The sequence below is a fragment of the Clarias gariepinus genome, chromosome 22, assembly GCF_024256425.1.
Source record: "Clarias gariepinus isolate MV-2021 ecotype Netherlands chromosome 22, CGAR_prim_01v2, whole genome shotgun sequence".
Classification (NCBI taxonomy): Eukaryota; Metazoa; Chordata; class Actinopteri; order Siluriformes; family Clariidae; genus Clarias; species Clarias gariepinus.
In genome coordinates this window covers 10047334-10069750 of record NC_071121.1, presented here as the reverse complement: position 1 = coordinate 10069750, position 22417 = coordinate 10047334, and the positions used below count along the sequence as shown (strand labels likewise).

The 22417-nt window shown below is 40.1% G+C and overlaps 1 protein-coding gene across 1 annotated transcript in view; it reads left to right on the top strand.

Annotated features, from left to right (window-relative positions):
* The first annotated feature begins 557 nt into the window (after window positions 1-557).
* agrn (agrin) overlaps window positions 558-22417 on the top strand; it is a 255732-nt gene continuing 233872 nt past the window's right edge. Inside the window, exons 1-3 of the mRNA XM_053483299.1 lie at window positions 558-709; window positions 785-984; window positions 2952-3213. Of these exons, the coding sequence (XP_053339274.1) occupies window positions 787-984; window positions 2952-3213 (460 nt within the window). The 5' untranslated portion in view covers window positions 558-709; window positions 785-786. The remainder of the gene's footprint in view (window positions 710-784; window positions 985-2951; window positions 3214-22417) is intronic.

The following is a 22417-nucleotide window of genomic DNA, read 5'->3' as shown; positions in this document are numbered from 1 at the left end:
GTTAGGCTAATTGGCGTTCCCAAATTGCCCATAGTGTGTGAATGAGTGTGTGTATGTGTGTGCCCTGCGATGGATTGGCACCCTGTCCAGGGTGTACCCCGCCTCGTGCCCTAAGCCTCCTGGTCCCCGTGACCCTAAATACAGGATAAAGCAGTATAGAAGATGAGTGAGAGTGAGTGAGGGTATTGATATCTCCCCTTTAAATGCATGTGCCCACTGTCTTTGGGGTGCCCCCAGGACCATTATTATTATTAATATTTAAAAATTAATATTATTACTATTATTATTAATATTATATGTTGTGGCACTTAAAGGACCTGCCAAAAAAAAAAAAAAAAAACATGCAGTAATTTACAACTGAGTGAAAAGTCCTTGCTTTTTGTGATTGTCCTGCAGTCTTTCCGAAGGGTGGCGTTTTGCACCGCACTTTCCTCCGCTCTCTCTCCCTCTCTTTCCCTCTCTCTCTCTTATCAGCAATTCAGATTGCATGCAAATAGGGAGCGTCACTCTCAAAGAGCTGAGTGTGTGTGTGTGTGTGTGTGAGTGAGGGGGGGAGAGGAGCTTGCTGGCGGTGAAACATTCCTCGGGAAAGAATTTAGCTCCTTTCTTCTCCTCCGGCTGCTTGAACAGAGAGCAGCCCGAAAAGTAGGCGAGGCGGTGTGTAGAGTGACAGGAGCGCAGTTCGCACTGAACTCGGAGGAAACTGAAGGTCCGGGATTGTACCAGCGCGCAGAGTTTAGAGTCTGTAGAGTTTGTAGAGTTTGAAGTTTTTTTTTTTTTTTAGGGATGATGATGATGAGAGGAGCGCTGCGCGTGCTCGGCTGGGCGCTCGTGGCCGGGCTCGCTTTGTGTCCGCGCTTATGTAGCGCGAGCTGCCCCGAGAAAATGCTGCAGGAGCGCGAGGAGGAAGCGAACATCGTGCTCACCGGCACCGTGGAGGAAATCCTCAACATGGACCCGGTGCACAACACCTACTCCTGCAAGGTGAGTGAGAGAGAGAGAGAGTCCGCAAACGCTTTCAGCTTTCAGAGACTTTAGTCTAATGAATTTCCAGTGTGATCAACTTCAAAGTGTAAAGTTTGAGCATCTGTATAGCAGTTACTACAGTAAACCTGAATCAGAAGCACCTGGCTGTGTTGCCAGATTGATTAATATCACACATGACTGTGCGGTATTTTATACTGTACTTTGTTCCGTTCTATCAAACTGTCCTTTACGGGTCTAAGTAAAACAATACAATCAGGAAATGATTGTAAAATATCAAAATAAATAGGATTTCCTACAGGTGCTGAAGTGTCTGTGCAGACAACCATAATTTTTCAGAACACCTGTTATTTTCATAATGGTGCATGGGAATGTGTCTTTGGGACAGGCATAGGGCCAGCTCAGTGGTTGCAGTACTGATGGGAATGTCCCAAGGAGCCACTGTTAGGCCCTTCAGCAGGGCCCCTGACCCTAAAATGTGTGATGAGATAAAAAAATTTAAGTCACGCTGGATAAGAGCTTCTGCCAGATGCCATAAATGTAATGCTTAAAAAAAAAAAAAAAGAAATGCACAAACACGTCACACATTTGTTAAAATATGCTTACTCACTCACCGTCCATACCGCTTTATCCAAGGCAGGGTACACCCTAGACCAGATGGCAAGCCATCCTAGGGCACACGCACACATACACTCACACATCAGTTAGTCTAATCTGCCTGGCTTTGGACTGTGGGAGGAAACCCATCAAGCATAGTGAGAACATGCAAACTGAGCACAAGGAACACAGACCCTGGAGGTGTGAGGCGACAGTGTTAACCACTACGCCACCATGCCGGCTAAAAATATGCTTTTGTTTCAATGTCACATTCTGCTTGAATAAATATAGAAAATTTTAAATGCACGCTACCCATGCAAGCTATGGTACCCTGTGCTGCGGTAAAAAAATTTACCTACTATTTCATGTCATGTCTTCTTTTTAGTTTTTATGTCCCATACATGAAAGTCCACTTTTAATATTTGAACATAGAGAAAAGTATAACCGGGCCAAAAATTAACCTTCCAGTAAACAAGCTGTACATACAGGTCAGGTTGATAATTGCTAGTCAGGATATCAAATTACACTTAACAGTTGTTACACTGTACTGATGGACTAACTTATACACTGAATCAAGCACTTCTTTCTGCTCTAGGGCTTGTTTTGTGAATGTTAATTAAACTATATTAAACATTTCATTTACACGGTGGGGTACAGGTTAGCACTGTGGCCGCGCATCTCCAGGGTTGAGGGTTCAATTCCTGCCTCCTGTCTGTGTGCACAGAGTTTGTATGTTCCCCCTGTGCATGGTGGTTTACTCCATGTTGATAATTTATAGGAAAAGGAACCACATGCTTAGGAACTATAAGAAGGAAAACTAAATAGACACCTTAGTCATATTTCCTTCAGGTTTGTTAGATAAGACAAAGTGAGAACTCGGTTACAGAATGTTTACGATGTCTAGTACGTGCAATTTTAAAACATGAACTTTGATACATTTAGAAACTCCTGCAATAAAACAGTGTACATGTGCATGAAGTGATTCCTATTTATTAGAATGTAATTGTACCTTGTCATTGCCCGGAAGGGAAAATCACCCGATTGCTAAAAGAGTCCTCGATGTTTTATCTCGTTTGGCATTCACTAAAAAAGATGTCTAAACTTAAAGCCATAGTTTGAAGCAATCATCCATTGAGACAGATGTACCATGACAGGGAATGGCTCAAGGCATTTTTCTTCAAGGCAGATTACATTATTTTGATACCATAAAACAGCTAAAAAGCAGTGGTCAGCATTTTTCCCAGTGCACGAATACATTTAAAATATATGTGCTGTTTGCTTTAATATTTATGCTATAGAATGCAGAATTTGATTTCATTCAAGATTTTCTCTTAAGCTCTTACATAATTCAATCCGTTCTGTGTCTGAAGGTGAGGGTATGGCGCTACCTCAAAGGCAAGACCATGGTCAACGGAGAACTACTGCTTGATGGTGGGAACAAGGTGATGATTGGTGGTTTCGGGGACCCGGATATCTGTGACAACCAGGTGGCCACCGGTGACACACGCATCTTCTTCGTCAACTTGGCCCCCGAGGACATGTGGCCCGGGCACAAAAATGAGCTGATGCTTAACTCCAGCCTGATGAGGATTACACTGCGCAACCTGGAGGAGGTTGAACTCTGTGTCGAAGGTGAGCCAAGTCCAAAAGCTCAGAGTTAGATCATTACTGGCGTTGAATGAGAGTGTAATGACTGCTGTTGTAAAGGTAGTGTATAATTTTTGGATGAATCATATGATGAAATGATTTATAGCATCAGCGGTATATACAGTATTTGGCTCTTTGCTAGCCACCTGAAAGCCAATCATAAATAAAATCCGCTTGGCAGAAAAATCAATCCATTGACTTTATCTTGGTGAACCTTTACCTGTGAATTCACAAGCTTCAGTCTTGTGAACCAATAGAAAGCAAGCGACTGTTTGGTAGACAATAGTGGAGGTGATTATTATTAAGTAATAAACATATAAAACATATCCCTATTTTTTTCTTACTGTTGCTTGGCACATATGTACATGTGTTTTCTGCCTGCCTAGGATTTCTTGTGGTTTTTTGCTGGAACATCTCTGGTACAGTCATAGTGTCTGAGATCTTGTGGGCATTGTTGCTGATTATAACAGTTCGTTTGTGAAACCATTGGGATATCATGTGCTCGTTGTCATGTCATTGACCATTCAGGTCTCTAAGGAGGGTGTATGTTTACTGACAAAGCAGCCCCAGGGCTTCTGATGACCCTGAGTGAAAGTCAATCCTGTGTTTCCTCCAGGACAGTCAGGAGAGAACGGCTAAAAATCTTAATATTGAACCCCAAGCTTTGAAGCTTGCACTGGAGCTAAAATCGCTTTCTCTCTCTCTCTCTCTCTCTCTCTCTTTTTTTTTTTGCAATTCTTGGTTCATAAAAGGCTTAGCATTAAAGTTATGAAAAAGCCTGGCCACCAATTTCATCTGAAGAGGGCCTCAGCTCTAACAGCTTAAGCAGGTGGAAATGGAACTCAGAAGTAAAATAATAAATGAGATGTGGCAATGGCTTAAAATAATTTTTCGACATTATTCTCCTCCGGACTGAAAAAAATGAAATGGTCTGTATACGATAGTTTAGATACAGTTAAATAATCACACAAAGTGGCCAGGTCAGAAGACAATTAAGTTTTAAGTGAAGAACATTATTGTAGATGCTATGTGCAGAAGCCATGGGTTTGTCTATTGCTGTTAAATTCTATTCTATTTCTAATAGTAAAAAGATTTAATCTTTTAAATTCAAATTGTAAAAAATCTTTTATAAATCTAAACTTAATAATGCAAAAATAACCGTAGATAGAGAATAGAATGTCTTTCTCAGTATTTCTCATCCATAAAATCATTCTGTACGGCTTGTCCTTTACTCGTAGAACATACAGTACATGGCTTTGCTAGTGTAGGTTGTTTTTAATTATTACAGCTGTCAAGTAGTGTAAATGTGGTTCCCTTAAACTGTTATTGTTGTATCAACCATCTGTTGCAGGTTTGTTTCAAAGCCTTAAATCACTCAGAGTTGGTTTTATCTCGTTTCTAGGGGATGACTGGTATAAAGAATGTTCTCATCCATCATTTGTTTAATAAAAAGCCAAGCTCTTAACCAAGGTGAAGTGGCTTTATGCCTCTTTGTCAGTAGGATATATCCAGCAATTGTACGCATAGCATGACTGCAAAAGTGAGGGAGTGCGTGCAAAGGGAATAGGCCTTGAAAACAAGACTACACTTGCAGGCCTGTGTCATGTATCCGCTCCTCACTCCTCACTTCTGACAGTTCAGATAGCACTAAGTAATGAAAGGATTCCTGGCGGGACTCGGGAACAGCGTTGTCAAAATCAAACAACAAAGGGCTCTGTTAATAGGGAAAAGGTGGAAAAAGCATAAGGGACAAAGGCGAAGTAAGACGCTGAAGGAATGCTGGGTACAGGTGTTGACTGGAATGCTGACGATATTTTACTTGGCACTTCTTACCGTGGGAGTGTGACCGAAGACCACAGGAGAGGCCTGGAGGCATTGTGTTCTCACTCTCACTTCTGTAGCCTCCCCATGGCCACAGGCTGCTTGCAAAGGTTCTTGGCTAATGCTTTTATTAGTGCGAAGTGCATTGCACTAAAAGCCTTACTAGATGACCTTTAAAAACTTTCCCACTCCCTCCTGAATAATGTACAGTGTGCTCGTTTGTTGGTTTGCTTTAAAGGAAAATGCACTCTGAAACACACTATATACATTTTTATTTGCAAATTTGATTATTGGTAAAAAAAAAATTTTGTTATTCCCATAAAAAAAGTTTGTGGTTGAGTGCTAGTCTGCATTGCAAATGCATTTACAATTTTGTTTAATAGAAATAACACTTTCAAACATAAGAAATAAGGTGCCAGGTTTTTTTGTACAGAGCAAAGGAGTAAAAAGGTCTTTTCTCAGTCACCTTTTCCAGCAATGATATATATCATATTAATGAGCAATCCAACATAGTAGCGACACCAAAAATTGGACTTAAAGCTCCAGAATGCAGTGCGACCCGATGGCTCTGAGTTACGGCAGACACTTGGCCAGTTAGCAGTCTCAGAGGCGACAACCATGAGTGTTGACAATGGTATTAGCGTGTTGAATTTTTGGAACCTGATTTGTTTGAGCAGAGTGTACAGATGAGGAGATGAGCGATGTAGACTCACTTCGTCAGGCTCTTAATTTAGACATGAGGAAAGGACTAAGTCCCACTGTTACCACTGTCTGAAAGCAGTTGAATTGTATTGTAGGTAATACAGGAACACTGTATCCAAAGTGAAACAATGATGCCAGGAGTTTAAAACCAATTACTTTAAAATTTTAATACAAAAAGAAAAAATCTTATACGTTATAAAAGATTGTGAGATTTAGGGGTGGATTTTTCCTTTCAGTCATACATTGCTTTTTGTGACTGGCTTTATCCCTAGGTGGTCTGTTGTAATGCCTGTCATGCATAGGAACGTTTCGGGTTGTGTGTATCTGTAGTAGCCTTGCCTCTGAGCGAGCCTCCCGTGCCCTAGCTCTGTTGAAGCACTTCCTTTTGTTCTGGCTGTTTGTGCAAGGAGGAGGTTAGGAATGTCTCTATTCCTTACTGCACAAAGGTCGACCCCTCAGCTGGCCTGCCATTAGACTCAAATGGGTAATGATTAATATGTAAGAAATCATTGATGTAAAGGAGTTCTCTTACTAACGGCCTGTGTATGAAAGTCACCTGAATGGACAGCTCTTCCGATTATAATCTCAGCATGGGGAGTCATTGCTAGGAATGCAAAGTTATACCTACAGCCAATATCTTGTTAACAGAATGGGATTGGGACATTACCTTTTTAAATAATCTTGCTCGTCATAAAAAAACAAGGGAAAGATTCTTTTGTTGTGGTTTTGACCTAGCTATCATCAGCTATTACTGCTCAGCACTTCTTCGCATTGTTTGCAGCGTTACTTTTTGACTAGATCATAGTTTTTGATATGATGCCGTTGAATGTCGTAGCATCTCCTTTGAGAAAAGAGGCTTTGTACTTGGTTTTTAGTAAAAGATGCTCACTCTTTTCTATGGTCTCTCTCAAAAAGAAAACGAAACTAAGTGTTGTTTATAATAAACTAACGAATCAGACAGAGATAAAGATACAGAACAGTAAAATATAGATAGTATTTAAGCTACAGATATTATTTGCCATGTGTGCTATTAATGATTAGGGCTGAGTGGACATTGGTGGCGCAGTGGTAGGTTTTACGTCTTCCCTGTGGAGGGCCTGGGTTTGATTCCCAGCCCAAACCACAGCCAGTGGATGCAGTGCTGGTTCCGAGCCCAGATAAAATGACTGGGTTGCCTCAAGAAGGGCATCCAGCATAAAACCTTCTCCAAGTTGTGTGCGGATGCGGATCAGATGCATTTCTGCTGCATCACTGAAATGCTTTGTGTGATGACCATCTCCCATCTTGAGGACAAGCACAGAGTGTGCTTTTCTAAATATTCATGCAAATATTTTTCAAAATAGATGTCCCATGTGCAGCAATACTTGATGGAAATGCTCAATATCTCAAAACATGTTTTTTCTATGAGTAATACATTAGGACTCGCAGGAAGCAGATAATACAAAGTGCCAGAGACTGAGACTGTAGTCTGTAGTGATTAGTAATCCTCCTGGCCTTCCCCTTAGCATGGTTCATCACTGGAATGATCCGCATGGATTGTAAAGTAATTGGTTGGGGGGTGAGGTGCTAGATTGATGCAATGTAGTGTATGTGTGTGTGTATACCTAAAAAAAGGTGAAACTGGCAGAGGAACAATAATTAAAGTTTAGAGGGAAAAAGGCAATGGACTGGAATGCACCTGTTTGCCAGCTTTCTCTAATCTCCTGTGGTCTGATTTTTTTTTGAAGATTATAATTAAAATCCTGAAGGTGGTGTGCTTGCTTGGAATTATGATGAAGCGCTTGTAATAAAAAGGTCATGAAAGGTAAAGGAAGAAATGTAAGAAGCTCTTTCCCCACCTTTCTTTTTATTTATAGCTACTTATTCTATATACCAGACAGGTTTATTTTAGTTTACAATAAATTTGGAGAATTTTGTACCAACTGATGGTTAGTCATGAATACATGAATGTGTGTTTGACTTTGATGTATTCAGTGTTTCAGGGATTCAATTCATCTTCGTCTTTGAGGATGTGTGCTACCGCCAGCTTTATTGTTGGTATTGTCTATCAAACCACAAAGGACTCTATAATGCCATTAACCCATTAAAACAACAAAAAAAATTTTTTTGGGCCAAATGGCTAGATGCCCATTGACTTTTGTATTTTTAAAACCTTAATACAGTATCGAGACCTGCCATGATTTGGAATGTGGTCAAGTTCCGCTCATGAGGAGGAAGTACTTATATGGATTCTCTGTTTTCATGGCTTAAATGTGAAGTGAACCGGAAAAGCCCTCAGATTCCAGACACAAAAGCCTAAACTGAGACCAAAGCACTGGGCTTTGTGGGATGCGGCTTCGCCGAGATCTGTGACTGCATTCCAGCTTGGACTTAATGCTAAGAGTCACAGCTGCTGTGCCCAGTGTGGCCAATCAGAGACCGTTCCATGATGTACTCCGAGTTTTTTCAGAGGCCCGGCAAGAATATAGTATTCTGTAGGTACTTGTTTTTGATGTAAATCTTGAATTTGCAAGCTCGAACGAGTTGAAATACAGCTTTTTTTAATTATTATTAATTCCAGGAGTAATCTCGATAATAATTTTCAGCAGTGTAAGAGTTATTTTTTTAGCACCTGTATTGGGTGAAGAACCACATTCGGCAACTTATAAGTGGCAACATCAGCACCTCAAGAAAACTTATTCGTAGCAAATAAGTATTTTGTATATTCGCACATTTTTATGGTTAAGTAAGTGCATATTTAGTTTTATCTGTGGTTTTATATAAAGCTTTTGGATTTTGAAAATTATAACTCTAGATGGATAAAGAACCATGTTTGGTAACTTTACTGATGTTGGTTTGCAACATAAAAATGATAACACTGAACAATTTTGAAATAAATACAAAATTTAAAAAAGTCTTTGGAAAAAGTCTCGAAATTTGGAAATTTTTAATTGCAAAGTATTTTAGTTAGTGGTTAAATAAACCCTTTGCACCCTTCCATTCAAAAATATATGATATGAGAAACGTGCCTGTACAATCTGAAATAAAATGTTTCTAAAAAATCAGAATTTATGTTGATGACACTATTTCTGTTTCGAATTCAATTCCACATAGTCAAAATTAAAAAATCATCCCAAACACCAATCTTGTCGTGGAAGGAAATGCAAAGGATGATTTTAATTTGATATAATTCAGCTACAGAATTTTACTTGTAAACAGTACAAATTTAGAATTTGTCATTCAGATTCACATGCAGAGAACCAAATAAACATTTTAACAGCATGTAGCCTTGTAACTGATTGCAAATAATTAGCATTTTACGTATCGGGGCCATAAACTTTCAATTCCAGAGAAGGTACAAAAAGGTCAAAAGGTCACTGGGGAATATACAATCTATTTTACAGTTTGTTTGTTCAATTAGCCAGTCCTGGTGATTGGAGTGGTGTTGGGAGAGAGCTTGTTTAGTCTTTAGTCTGAGAAATGGCTGCAGGTGGCAAGCACACGCAAAAGAACAAGTGCACAAAAACAGGATTGAGATTGTAAACAGGAATGCTGTTGTATAGGAAGCTGAGGGGATTGGTGTTGGTAAATGTTCAACATAACCTTCTGAATTTCTCTTGTGCGTACTTTTGAGGCGTGTAGAGGTAGAGCGGAGGTGAAGAGCATGCATATCTTACCGGACTTTCTATTAATAAACATCCTGAGTCGATTCCTAGAAACCAACAAAACTTTTTTAAATGCTGTACCTAATGAGGCGTCTGATGCTATTTAAAAAGAATTGATTTCGAATCAGTTGGTAACAGGATCGAATAGCGTATTTGTCTAGGGACACCCAAGCTCCTGACTATTCTGTAACTGACATCCCTCTTTAACTCCACACCTTAAAGTGCCTTGCCTCTTTTAAAAGCTCATTCGAAATCAACATGTTACAGCAAGAAGTTTCAAATATGTATGAGAAGCTTTAGATGGAAAAGTCTTAATAACTACATGGCTGTTTTTTTAGCTGTTTTATCACTTGGAATATAATATTTGTGTTTTTCTTGTTAACTGCATGTCAGTGCATCGTATCTGCTGGACGTGAGCTTTTCCAGATTGTCCTATCTGCAGGATATTGATGATGTTTGTCGGTTGGGAGCCGGAGACGGTTGTGGAAGGATGCTAGCTCCTTCCCATGATCTTTCACTCCTGCTTTCATGTCTGGATGTTTTTCTTTGGTCCTTGATATTTCATGGTGTCAGCACTCAGGACCCCAGCCAATGTGCTGTCAAGGGAACGTTCAGCTGGACTCAGTGTGTGCTTTATGTTCACTTGAATGATTTGATACAAATGGGAAAAGACCTGTTTTAAACTGAAGTACTTAACTATGTAAAAATAAAAACACATTAGATCACACCTGTATTTTTAGTGGCGCTGTGCCACATTACGGGGTCCCTGGTTCGATCCTGAGCTCAGGTTACTGCCTGGGTGGTGTTTTGCATGTCCTCTGTGTGTCTCTGTGGGTTTCTCCAGTCCCCAGTTTCCTCCCATCTGGTGGTAGGAAAATTGGTTTGTAAATGAGTGTGGTAGAGTGGGCGTACATGGTATAAGAGAACATCATGATCAAGCGATTCCTAAAGAGCAATAAATTACTAAATGTTGTCTTCCAATTTGCAAAATCTTAGACTCCTAGTTGAAAAATGTGTCCCTCATATTCCCACGGTCCTTGTAGCCAATCTTGGCTATGCATACCTGTAATTACACTGGAATTTAGGTGGTAAAGCCATCTGTATAATAAGCACCAGGTGAGCCAATAATGGTTATATTGCACACCTGAGTTACTTACAGAGTTATCCCTATATCTGCTTGGATAAACTAGGTCTTTAACACTTATCGTTTATACCGTACTGTGCAAAAGTCTTGAGCCACCCCTCACTTCTTCATATTAAATGGAATTAAATTATACAGATTCAATAGAAGAAATGGAAAGAAATGTTTTACTTTGACAGCCTGCAAAGTGCCTAAAGATACAATTGAAAAATTGGTTGCTTTTGTAACAACTTCAGCAGCAACTTCTTTTCCCCTCTCGTCTGTTCCAACTATTCAGCATTCAGCATCACTAATATACTACACATCGGGTTGATTATCTGTCATCATCTGTACCTGTTTCTCACTGGTTCATACCTTAAATTGAATGTTTTTTATGCTTTAGTTCATTGTGGGGTTTAACTGAAACTAGTCAGGTACAGGGACTGGACTGAAAATGAGAGTCAAAAACAAGAGCCAAAAAGTCCTTCAAGAAGCCTGGAGAACTATTTCTTAAGACTACTTTCAAATACAAGAACATCTGGTTCTTTGAAAGCAAAATGTGAATAAATAAAGGGGTGACTCAAGCACATTAGTGTACATTACGCTGTTTTACAATATGGTGTTCTTGCTCCTGGAACATGTTAATTATTGTGATCAAGAATGCCTACTGACAGAAAGAGACTATTCGATTGACAGAAGACCGACCACAGGCACTTACGTAGTCTTTTGGCACCCCTGCAGAAGTGTCTTACTTACTTACACTATATGCTTCACCCAAACCATCCAGCTTTAAAACACCTTTGAAAAATAGGATTGTGTTTGTCAGATTGACTGTCAGATTGCGCCTTGCTTAAAAAAACTGACTTTTAAGGAAGCAAAAAAAAAAAAGAAAAATGCATGTCCAAGGATGTCTGAGGCTCAGACGCGTTGCAGCTTGACCTTACAGTTCTTAGATCAACCTTTCGTAGACCTCGCAGATGTGCATGGAACCTTCGTCTGAAGGGAAGAGTCTCCCCCGTGGAAATAGATTTGTTTAGCTTAAATGAAGTCAAGCAGAAATCTTGTTGTTTTGCCTAACAATTGCAAGGAAGTGCTGGATTGTAGAGGCAAACATAGATATCTGGCATGTCAGACCCAGGCACACACACACACACACACACACACATAGTACACACACACACACACACACACACACACACACACACTACAATAAAGCACATTTTTAAATGTAAAAATTAATTTTTCCACACTTATAGACTTGTAAGAGAATAAAGAAAGAGTTCTTGCTTGCTGTCTCAAACAGTCAGTTTGTGGCAAACACGTCTTTGTAGAGGAAAGCCCTCATTTCTGCCCTGTTATTATGAAACCAAACATATGGCACGTACAACTATAGACTTGCAAGAGTCTTTGTGTAGAAGTTGGCCAGAACTAAGATGTTTCTCGCCTGCTGTTTGCAATTTAGCACACTTAACAACTTGTTTGTACTTTTATTTCTACACAATCATCCAAAAGTGTTCCGCAACACTGAAAATAAAAGATAACAAGTAAACCTAGGCGAAATTAAGCAATACGTCGACATGTATTTATGAAAACTGTGTCAAATCCACTGCCAGAGTTCTAACTGAAGAGCCTAATGAGAAACCCACTGACCCTCTGATGACTGAGCTTAGAACGCAGGAGCCAAGAGGGCACTAATGCAAAGAGATAGAAAATGAGATTAAGGGAACCCGGCCAGCATTGCGGTTTGAGTTTGTGCATGCTTGCGCAGGGATGAAGTCACTGCGAGCGAGCAAATCCTCCTGCTTGTCCCTTCAACCGGTTCCCTGGGTATGAATGTTCCCTGGCTTTTCCTACGTGGTGTTGGAACAGCTGAAAGGAAGAGGGGCTTAAAGGGTAGATATTCCTTTGTGTATTTTTTTTTCTTGTCACCAAAGACAGGATGGAATTCTGCACTGTTTTTATAGAGATGGATAACATAGCTTGCATGTAGACCTGAACACAGAACACACACACGCACACATAAACACAGAATAAAATTTTCAGAAATTGTATCTCCTCAATTATTTGAGCAGTTATAGATAGTTTTGAATACAGTATCACAGAGGACACTGTAATCACAGAGGATTGAGCACATGCTATGCAGATAGAGTACTATGTAGGATGTACAGCACCATTATTATAAGTGAAGTGTTCTAAAAACAAACTTTATTTTCACATATAATCCTCTGCTACACTAATGCACTTATCCCAGCACTTCGCTAGTGTTTGGACACCATCAAAGCAGAAAGTTTTCTCAGTACATCCAAGCCATTATCGGACTGCCTGCTTCACGTCTGAAACGCTGGCCTCCCAGGAACTCCTTTAAACCTGTGGAAATGGCTTAGATTGAGTTCAGAACTGTATGGGGGATCTATTCATTCACTATTTCTGAATGATTGTATGTACAGTTCCCACAGACAGATGCGTCTCTTCTGCAGGTTGGGGACAAGTTATCAGTTGATTTCAGGGATCAGGCGTTCCACTCTCTGAATGTTCACAGGAATTGAAGTGTGCCCTGTCCTACTCCGGGCAGGCTCATCATTCACAGATTTATGGCCTTCTTTAAAATTTTTGCACTATTCAAATGTTTTACTGCAGCTAGGAGTCTCATCACAGGATGTCTTCATGCATGAGAAATTTCATCACAAGTCCTGGTTTGACTTGATGCATCAGGATAAATCTTTGTGAATGTGTTTGACCGATCAAATAGTCTGTTTTTTTTTAGCAGTTAGCATGCATGGCACAGATCTATGACTAAATTTGATAATGGGTTGAAAAGCTGTATGTGGTAGATTGTGTAAATTTAATGTGCTAAAAAAGCCAAAAAAACTATTCCTTTATTAAATTATGAGATTCAATTTTGTGAGTCTCCTTGGATACCAACAGAATTTGGACTTCCTTAAAACAGTTTATGCCCAAGTGGACCTCATGCTTGTTCTAATGGATATTGTAAATTTGTACTTTCCATGAACTGCTGTTGTAATCATAATAACGGTCCTATTCTCCTCCCAGGACTCCTATTCAATATATATAGTCATACTTAACATCTTTTCAATACACTTAGCACTACGTGCATTTACTCATCTACAGCTGTGTACTGTAATGGTTTATAATCCTAATATCAAGTAACACCCAGAAGAGGACACCTACCTTTTTAAGTCGGATTTGACTCAAGGTCATCTGAAGGATTTTTTTCTGGCTTGCTTATCAGTCATATAAATCTACATCTGGATTTCTAAAAAGGTGCTTTGTTGCTGCTGTTAAACATAATATACCAAATTTTTTTTATATGAACCAAATTATATTATATCATGAGGTTATTACAGTTTGTAAATTATTACTTACCTGCCACCAAGTATGCTGAAATCTTTTTATATATACAAATACGAATATACTGTATATGTGCATATTAGAGATGGGTAAAAAATAGTTTCAGTTATGTATGAAATGTATCATGATTCTTTTGTGTGGCAACACATGTATTGCCACACTGATTCTAATATAGAATTTTTTATTTTTTTTTTTTTGCATTTGAGGTTGTAAATAGTTGCAGTTCATTTATGATCCCACAGGTGGTGTTTAGAATTGCAACTAAATGTATACAGTATATTGAATTGGGATATTTATAAAATCGTGATACAAAATTGCAATACAAATTAAATCGGCAGCTAGGTATTGTGATAATATTGTATCGAATGCTGCCTGGTGATTCCCATCCCCGCTTTTACACACACACACACACACACATCTCTTATCAGCAAGGCGTGTCCACCTTTAGAACCTTTGCTGATTCAATGTTTTTTTTTCCATGCCCATTCTGGATTAACTGTAAAGACTGTTGTTTGGGAAATTCCTCGGAGTTCAGGAGTTTCTTGATTAAAGTCACAGAGAGAACATTTTTTTTATCTGATGTTTGATGTGAAAATTAACCGACGCAATCAATTCCAGGATCAACGTTTTCATTTTCTTTATTTTCCCAGACAAAGCATATCTTATTTTTGTAATTCATCTACAATAGCATTTCTTCCAGATGTGTTTAGAGGTTTCCCTGCGTGCGTTGCCAAGGCAATTGCCAAGGCAATCTGTGCAATTAAACCATTAAGTAGGATTTGCGCGTGGATGTAGGGTGAGTGCCAGTGCATTCTCGATCCTTGTGGAATTCCCCCATGCTTCTGTGAGCGTAGGGTCATGAACTGCAGACAGTGTTTGGTCCAGACTGATGTTATCAGCAGTGAGTATGTTTGTAGTCCTGCACCTGTGTATGAACATGTATGTATGAGGGTGTCTGTGTGTATGAGTGTGTACCTGAGGTAGTAGATATGACTGAGTGGGTTAGGTCCAGGCAGGTAAGTGCATGCTTCAACTTTTATAAATTCCATTTCCTGAAATGGCAACTCTCATAAGAGAGAAGAAAGAAAATTACTTTTGTCTTTGTTCCAGCTCCTTTTATTAGGAGAACGGGGTGTTCATTTGATAAACGAGAAAGCAATTCTTTCGTTTCATTTTCATGCATAATATGGCATCAGCAGAACGATCTTACCTTACTGCCTCCCACAGGCTATTCTGTCTCTAGCTCCTTTCTCTGCCTGCACATCTTTCCGTTTCACACGGTTTGTTTTCAAGGGGCTGAAGAAATGTGCTTAGTCACAATGTGAGATTGACAGGCTAGCGGAGGGACCACCAGCTGACCTCATTAGGGAGGGGTCCAAGGGGGTGGATGGCAGGCCAAAAGGGACAGTTGTTTAATTTTGTTTAGTATGTAGTTGTCAACCAAGCACCTCTTCCACTGATTTAACGAACATTAGCATGATCATGCAGACATGGAACAACATCTAACTTTATCTTTCTTAAATGCTATCCAGATTTAGAATGCATAATGTGCTTAGGGATTATTGGGTACATGGTGTTATAAAGTTATTCCCTAGAGATATTAGCGGTTGTCTGTTTTGCCGATGTCACATGCAGGCCAATGAGTAGGTTTTACTACCAGTGAAGGTGTTTAAAGCAAAAGATCAAGACCAACATTCTGTTATGTGATTGTTAAATCCAATGTAATAGTAGTAAAGAGAGAAAATGTTTGGTTCAGACAGCTGTATGAAGTAGCTGCACCAGTTAGCGATCTTCGAAATGAAAAACACGTTGGTGCTGACAGCAGAAATGAGCATGAAAGTTACAGCTTTGAAACCTAAACTCTGTTTGAGCGGAGTGTACAGATATCCTCACGAGAGCGCTGGACATGGATCTTAAAGTAATAAAACGCAGCTGCACTAGGATGGGTGAGTTCTCTCTGACCATCCCATTACTGGGCATTTGAATGGCATTGTTGGTAATGTAAAATTGTTCAAGGTGCATTTATACTACAAGGTAACGTGCATTAGAGGAACATACGGCCTACCAGTTTGTGTATGATACCGAACACATCACATAAGGAATTAAGTTGCATTTTGGATTTTTTTTTATTATTATTTTTTGGGTTTTTCCAATTTTCTCCCTAATTTAGTCGTGGCCAATTCCTCCCCGTCACTAGGGGGCTCCCACATTAAGGCTACTACTACCACTCAGTCAGGAGGGCGAATACTTGACGTCAGCCGATCGCATCTTTTCGAACTGCTTGCTCACGCACCGTTAGGGGCGGGGTAACACACTCGGAGGAAAGTGCTAGCCGCTCCTTCCGCGTGCGCGAGCTCACAGACGCCTCTGATTGGCTGTAGAGCCGTGATTAATGTGGGAGCGCAAGTACCTCTCATCCCTCCCCTCTGAGAGAGCTCGGCCAATCAGCTCTCTCTGTGCCTCCGGCTGTGAGAGGAAAACAGCATCACCCGGGGTTCGAACCAGTGATCTCCGGACGATAGGGCGAGCACTTTACCACTGCGCCATTCGGAGGCTAACATCAATCTTGACGCCATGTTTATTATTGTATCATGTCCGGTTGCAGAGATATGGCCAGTGTGAGTTTGTTAAAAGCACACAAACAAACAAAAAAACATTGAAATCATATTCTTAGAATATCTAAATAAGAATTACATGACGTTCTAAGAAAGAGGGAAGCCTCAGCCTTATTGTGACACCAGGATTCTCTGCTGCACCTAAAAATAACTTCCCTAGCGGTGAGGTTTTTTAGTGAAAAATGCACATTTTTCTATCACAACTGAAGTAACCAGCATAGATAGTGTTAATTCCTTAGCGTTTTAAGTGCTTTAAAACAATGTATAGGATAAAAACCTTCTCACTTTGAAGGATCAGAAATATAAGGTATTCATCCGCCAATTTTTGGCAAAATTGATTTGGTACATGTCTGTAACTGCCCGTTGCACCAAACTAACCTGTGCTACTTAATACCTGACCTGATATGACAGATCACTTATATATATATATATATATATAGTGTGTATGCAGTTTCACCCACTACATTCTGTCCCTTTCTCCCTCCTGTATTTCTTTGTCACTTGGCCATGTCTGCACAGGAATGCTGCTGGAATCTTGATCAGGACCTATTTACATGAAGACAATGAAGCAAGTTCAAGCGATCCTTCCTTTCGCACCCTCATCTTTCCCTCCATCCCTCCCCATGTTTTCATGCTTTTGAGCTATAATCTCTGCCAAAAGCATTGGTGACCTTTTTTTTGAGAAGCGAACAATCGACCCCGTCTTGAATGACAACCCATTTTCTACAGTAGAGTGCTCGGGAATGGGGCCCGGACTTCATATCTGCTCCGGAGGACCAGCCGGCTCTCAATGCTCACACATAAATCAACTCCTCCTCAGTCGCTCCCCTCGTCTGCTCATGCAGCCTTTCAGATCAGGCCTGCCGTGACCCACTCCATCTGTCCCCATCTATTGAAATGAAGAATGATCTTGCTAAACAGGCTGTCCTACACACCCCTGACTGAACGCAACCCTGTAGGAACACACGGCTTCTCTAGTGATGATGGGAGACTAGTTTATACTTGCTTGGTTATTAGCAGTCAGTCACAGGTGTTGTGGTTTGGATTTGCTTACTTTAGCCATGTTGTTACCTCACGTGAGAAACGAAATATTATATTCCCTGAAAAACCAGATTTATTTCACCGGTCACTTGGGTTGATCCATTTGAGAATAAAATGGCAGTAAAATCAGGCTTTTTATTTAACCGTGAATGTAATCGTTTTCCAGCCTTGAGGCTTTAATTTTTCCTTTTGCTTAATAGCATGCGATAGATGATATGAGCAGCAGAGCTCTAGGGAGAAAATCGGGAGTTATGGAGGGATTTTTCATCGCAGTTCCTACACTGCAGTCAGGCAGGCAGCTCACTTCTTTTTTTTTTATCTACAAGTGTTGTTTTGTGGAATCCTGAAAAAGAAAAAGAAGTTTTATCCTGCTCCTGGACCAGAGAAAACTATTTCATTTTGCTTGTTGGATTCCTGTGACATGTTTGTGTAGTGTGATGGAATGCCATCCCAGAGCGTACAACCAATTTTGTTCCCTTTGCTCCTGGACATAAATGGATTTGGATTTAAACTCACAATCTTCTGATGCATTGCTTTTGCCCCAGTGGGCCGCTGGAACTCAATTTTAAATAGATTTTTAATGTCTACACGTATGACGTTTCTGTGAATTGCTTTGATTTAAACACAGGACTGTAGCAAGTTCAGCGATTCCGAACCCTTGGCACAACAAAACCTACCAGTATTTTACCACTGGGGCTTCAAATGCACTAAAAGAAGAAGGTCTTGTGGGATTTGAGGACTGTGGTGCCTTAGAATCGATTTACTGTTGCGTTCGGTTCATCACAGCATAACAACAAGCTTGGGAGACTGAAGGAGATGAAGCACAGGAGTACGATCATTTCCCGCTCTTTGTGCCACTGCTCCATCACCCTGTGCTGTTCTGCTGGGGCATTGAAAACAATCCTTGTTTTAAAGCCATACGCACTTTATTTAAAATAGAATAGGTTAGCCCTAAAGGCTTGAACATAACTCACGTTTATAATTCTCCAGGTCACAGGTCTTGAGTCACATGGTTGCTGATTTAATCGCAGAGATCGCGTTTTTCGGCACTCCCTTTAATTGTACAAATTTTGATTTGTTTTATCACATGAGAAAATCTGTTTGACTTACCAAAGTCTGTAAGCACTACCAAAAACGTCCATCAAACAAACTGTAATTCCTTCATCCTACCAAACTGATTTGCACCATCATCTAATAACATGGGCCTCATCTCTTTTTTTAGTCATCTCTTTTTTTCCCCCTCCATTCAGAGAGCACTTTAGACTAATAAAGCCTGGCTTAACCCTATGAAGAGAGTGGGGCTGTAACTGTCGGTATGCACAAACAACCAGGCTTTTGATGTAAGACTGCACGGTTTCCCAATGTTTGTTGTACGGACGCGCGCGAAGAACTACACAGGAGCCGAGCGCTTAGCCTATGCTTGTCCCCCCCATGTCAGGCCTTCAGCTGACTTTGTCCCGGGTTTCATGTGGGAATGCAATTAACATGCCTCACAAGCGGCTCTCTGTTTGTGTTTGATTAACCCTCATTTGAGAGATTCTGTGAAGTCGAGCTTGTCTGTGCAGTCATCGGAGCGATCCCAAAAAGGGTGGTAAAAAAAGCTAACACAAAATTGGCACGAGTTTCATTTCAGGTACCTACTGAAAGCTTCAGGGTAATTGTTTGTGCCAAATAAGGCCCATTTTCTTAGTGGATTTCAGTGCCGCTCTGAGGCCTATAATCTTGATAAGGCGTTAACAGTGGAATATAACAGCGGTGACAAGGGGTATAAAACCTGTTCATGCAGATTGTTAAAAATGGAATCTTTTGAATTTTGCTAAACTTAGCCCACCTGCTATTTGCTCATTCCTCTAAGGCATTTAAACATTTAAAGAAATTATATGATTAAAACCACATTTCTTTAAAGGTTCAATGTATTTGTCTCGCCAGTTGTTTCACTTCCAGCTGCCTTTTATTCCCTGTGATTTTTTTCAGGAAACTGGACACAAAAGCTCCCAAATGACACTCCCCCTCCCCTTTTTAACTGCTTAAGAAAGACCTTGTGCAACATATGAGCAAACAAGTCTTTTATACCTTTAGCTGAAGGTTTGGTCCCCTGGTTTCCTGGATGGTTACTGGCTTCCTGTTGAACGTCTGCGTAAAGCTAGTTTAAGGTGCTCGATCTTTCACCTTATGAGTAATCAGCCCCAACAGAAATGGGCTTCACTTAGCCGAACGATACAGTGTTTAAAAAAATCAGACGTGCAATTAGAGACGTAGGCAACTTTTATTGGGAGCATCCAGACAACTCATTTATTGCTCCGTTCTGATTCGCAAGATAGAAGGTAAAAAAAGAAGATGAAATAGGATAGAGGGAAAAAGAGGGTGGAAAAGCCAGGAAATGCCTTTGAAATCTCCTCATATATTTATCTGTCCATCTTCAAAGCCTAGCGTGTATTATGTCTCACCTCCTCTAAGCTGCAGATAACTGCACAAAGAGACGGCATCGGTTCCTTCAACATGACAAGCAGGCTTTTAGACGAGACTATTTAGAAAATACTCATGCAAGTGATGTCAGACATTGACAGATGGGCCAGACCCTCCTCTGCCTTTTACTGTCCGAACCTTCCTTTTTAAAAGAGGCTCGTCAAAGCTTGCTATGACACTGTCTCTGAAAGTGCCCTTATCAGTTTGCAGTAATCTGATTACGCTGACATCTGCGGGACAAAAGGAACCGCTCCTGTAAAATGGTACTTCCAGAAACCTGGCAGATCCTCAGAATAAGAAGCAAATATAAGTCCTCATAAGAGGACATGAATTAAACATGATATGCTTAACATATGATTAACTAAAATACATTAGCGAAATCCTTTCGACTTGTTTTCTCTAAAATGTATAAGAAACAAGACTTTCTGCAAAGGAATTTGTGCATGCACAAGAAGTAGAACTGGTCATAAAACCTGCAGCTGAGAAATCATACGTCATTTGCTGACAATGACAAATCGAAGAGAACGTTTGAAATGAAGCTGGCTTTGTTTTTGATGCTTTGCCACATTGAGCTCCTTTTACTGTACGTCAGCAGTATTCCATTGCTGAGTCTGGGTTGTTTCCTGGCCCCCTACCTTGGACAAATCTTGGCCTTCTTAAGATGGAGTTGTGTTTGTTGCGACTTTTCCCCTGCTCCATTACCATTTAGTCTGACCTCTGAGTTCACCTTTGACCCCCCCTCTAACTCCACCCTGCTATTGTTTTTGCCCTACCACACAGGAGGGAATGTTCCTTTGAAATAAACACCCTGTAATGTCATGTCAGAACCTGGGTCTCCTCTCACCCCCCATTCTCACCCAAGGTTTGTCTATGGATCACATGTTAACTGCAGGACAGATGGTCATTGGTCTGTTGTTATTTAAAGTAGTGCAATGTATAACAGCGGCAGTTAGTGAGGAAACAGAAACAATCCACTGTGGTCAGTGTTCGGGCAGTTCTACATAACACATGTGTAGGAAAAGTTAAGAAAGTTGCATCAAACTGTACACAGTCATGCAACAAATAAATGCGTTTTGTTGTTGCAGTGTTTTTTATATAGAAGGAACTACTGAAATATGTCATCATCAGTGTTCAAACATCCATTAAGAACAAATCTTTTATTCTTTACGAATTGTTGCTCGTTAATTGCCGCTAAAGGAAAGCCAACAAAGTATTTGCTCAAAAATGTACAAAAATTGCATGCATTAATTTTTAATCCGGCTGGAGCCTATCCCAGGAGACTTTGGGCATGACGCAGGGTGCCAATCCATCACGGGAAAGACTCACAAACTATAGGCAATTTTGACATATCAATTAGCCTGGCAATTTGGATGGAAAACTGGAGTTTCTGGAGGAGACCCCACCAAGCACAAGGAAAACATGCAAACTCCATGCACACAGACCTAAGACGGGAATAAAACCCAATCCTTGGAGGCGCAATATGATGGTGCTGACCACTAAGTCACCGTGCCACCTTGGTACAGTACATACATTTTATCATAAAACTACGATGTCTGTTTACTTCTTGCATGTCTCTGTATCAAAGGTGATGGGGTTTATACTATTCCACTGTCTGTCGGAGCAGGATATGGTAGATTCATTTTTGTCTTGTATGATAAATCATACATGTATTAAGCAGCCCACCGGGCAAATAAAAGTTCCAGTGTGCTTGCCAAATCCAATGTTTGGTTGCCTGGAAATCAAACTGATTATAGGTAAATAGTGGTAAGTAACATTATGTAAAAACATATTGTAAATTTATTAGGTAAAGTCAATTAATAAAGGCAAAAGGAATGATAATGTGACTGATCGAATTTGGATCCTTGATGAAAAGTTAGCAAATTATTGGCCAGCGTTTTAGCTATCAGCTTTGATTTTCTCTTTTTGATATTTTGGCTAGCTGCATTCTTTTTATATTGTTGTGTTTAACCATAATTTGACTGTGCGCTTTGCGAGCAGGAGAGTTATTAGCTAGTTTCGCACCGCACTTTAATTTGCTCATTTTTGTCAGTGTGTCTACATAGTGCATGCATGTCCATTATTAAGAAAAGAACATCTGTCATGTTTGCAAGATAATTAATTAGAAAATTAGCAAAACTCATTCTAGCGGCGGAGTGATCATCCTTCAGTAATGTGTAGAGTGCATAAAGGGACCGGATTCAAAACCATTAGCTTGCACTGTAGTTTGATTACTCCGAGAAGCCTTTATTTGTCATATGTACTTTATAGTATACCAAACATTTTCACTGATTAAATAAACAAATCAATAAACAAAAATGATTAGCCAAACAAATAAATATGCTCGTCCTGCTCTGTGACTCGACAGCTCTGTGATCAGTCCAACATTATATCTACCTAGACACTTTCTAAAG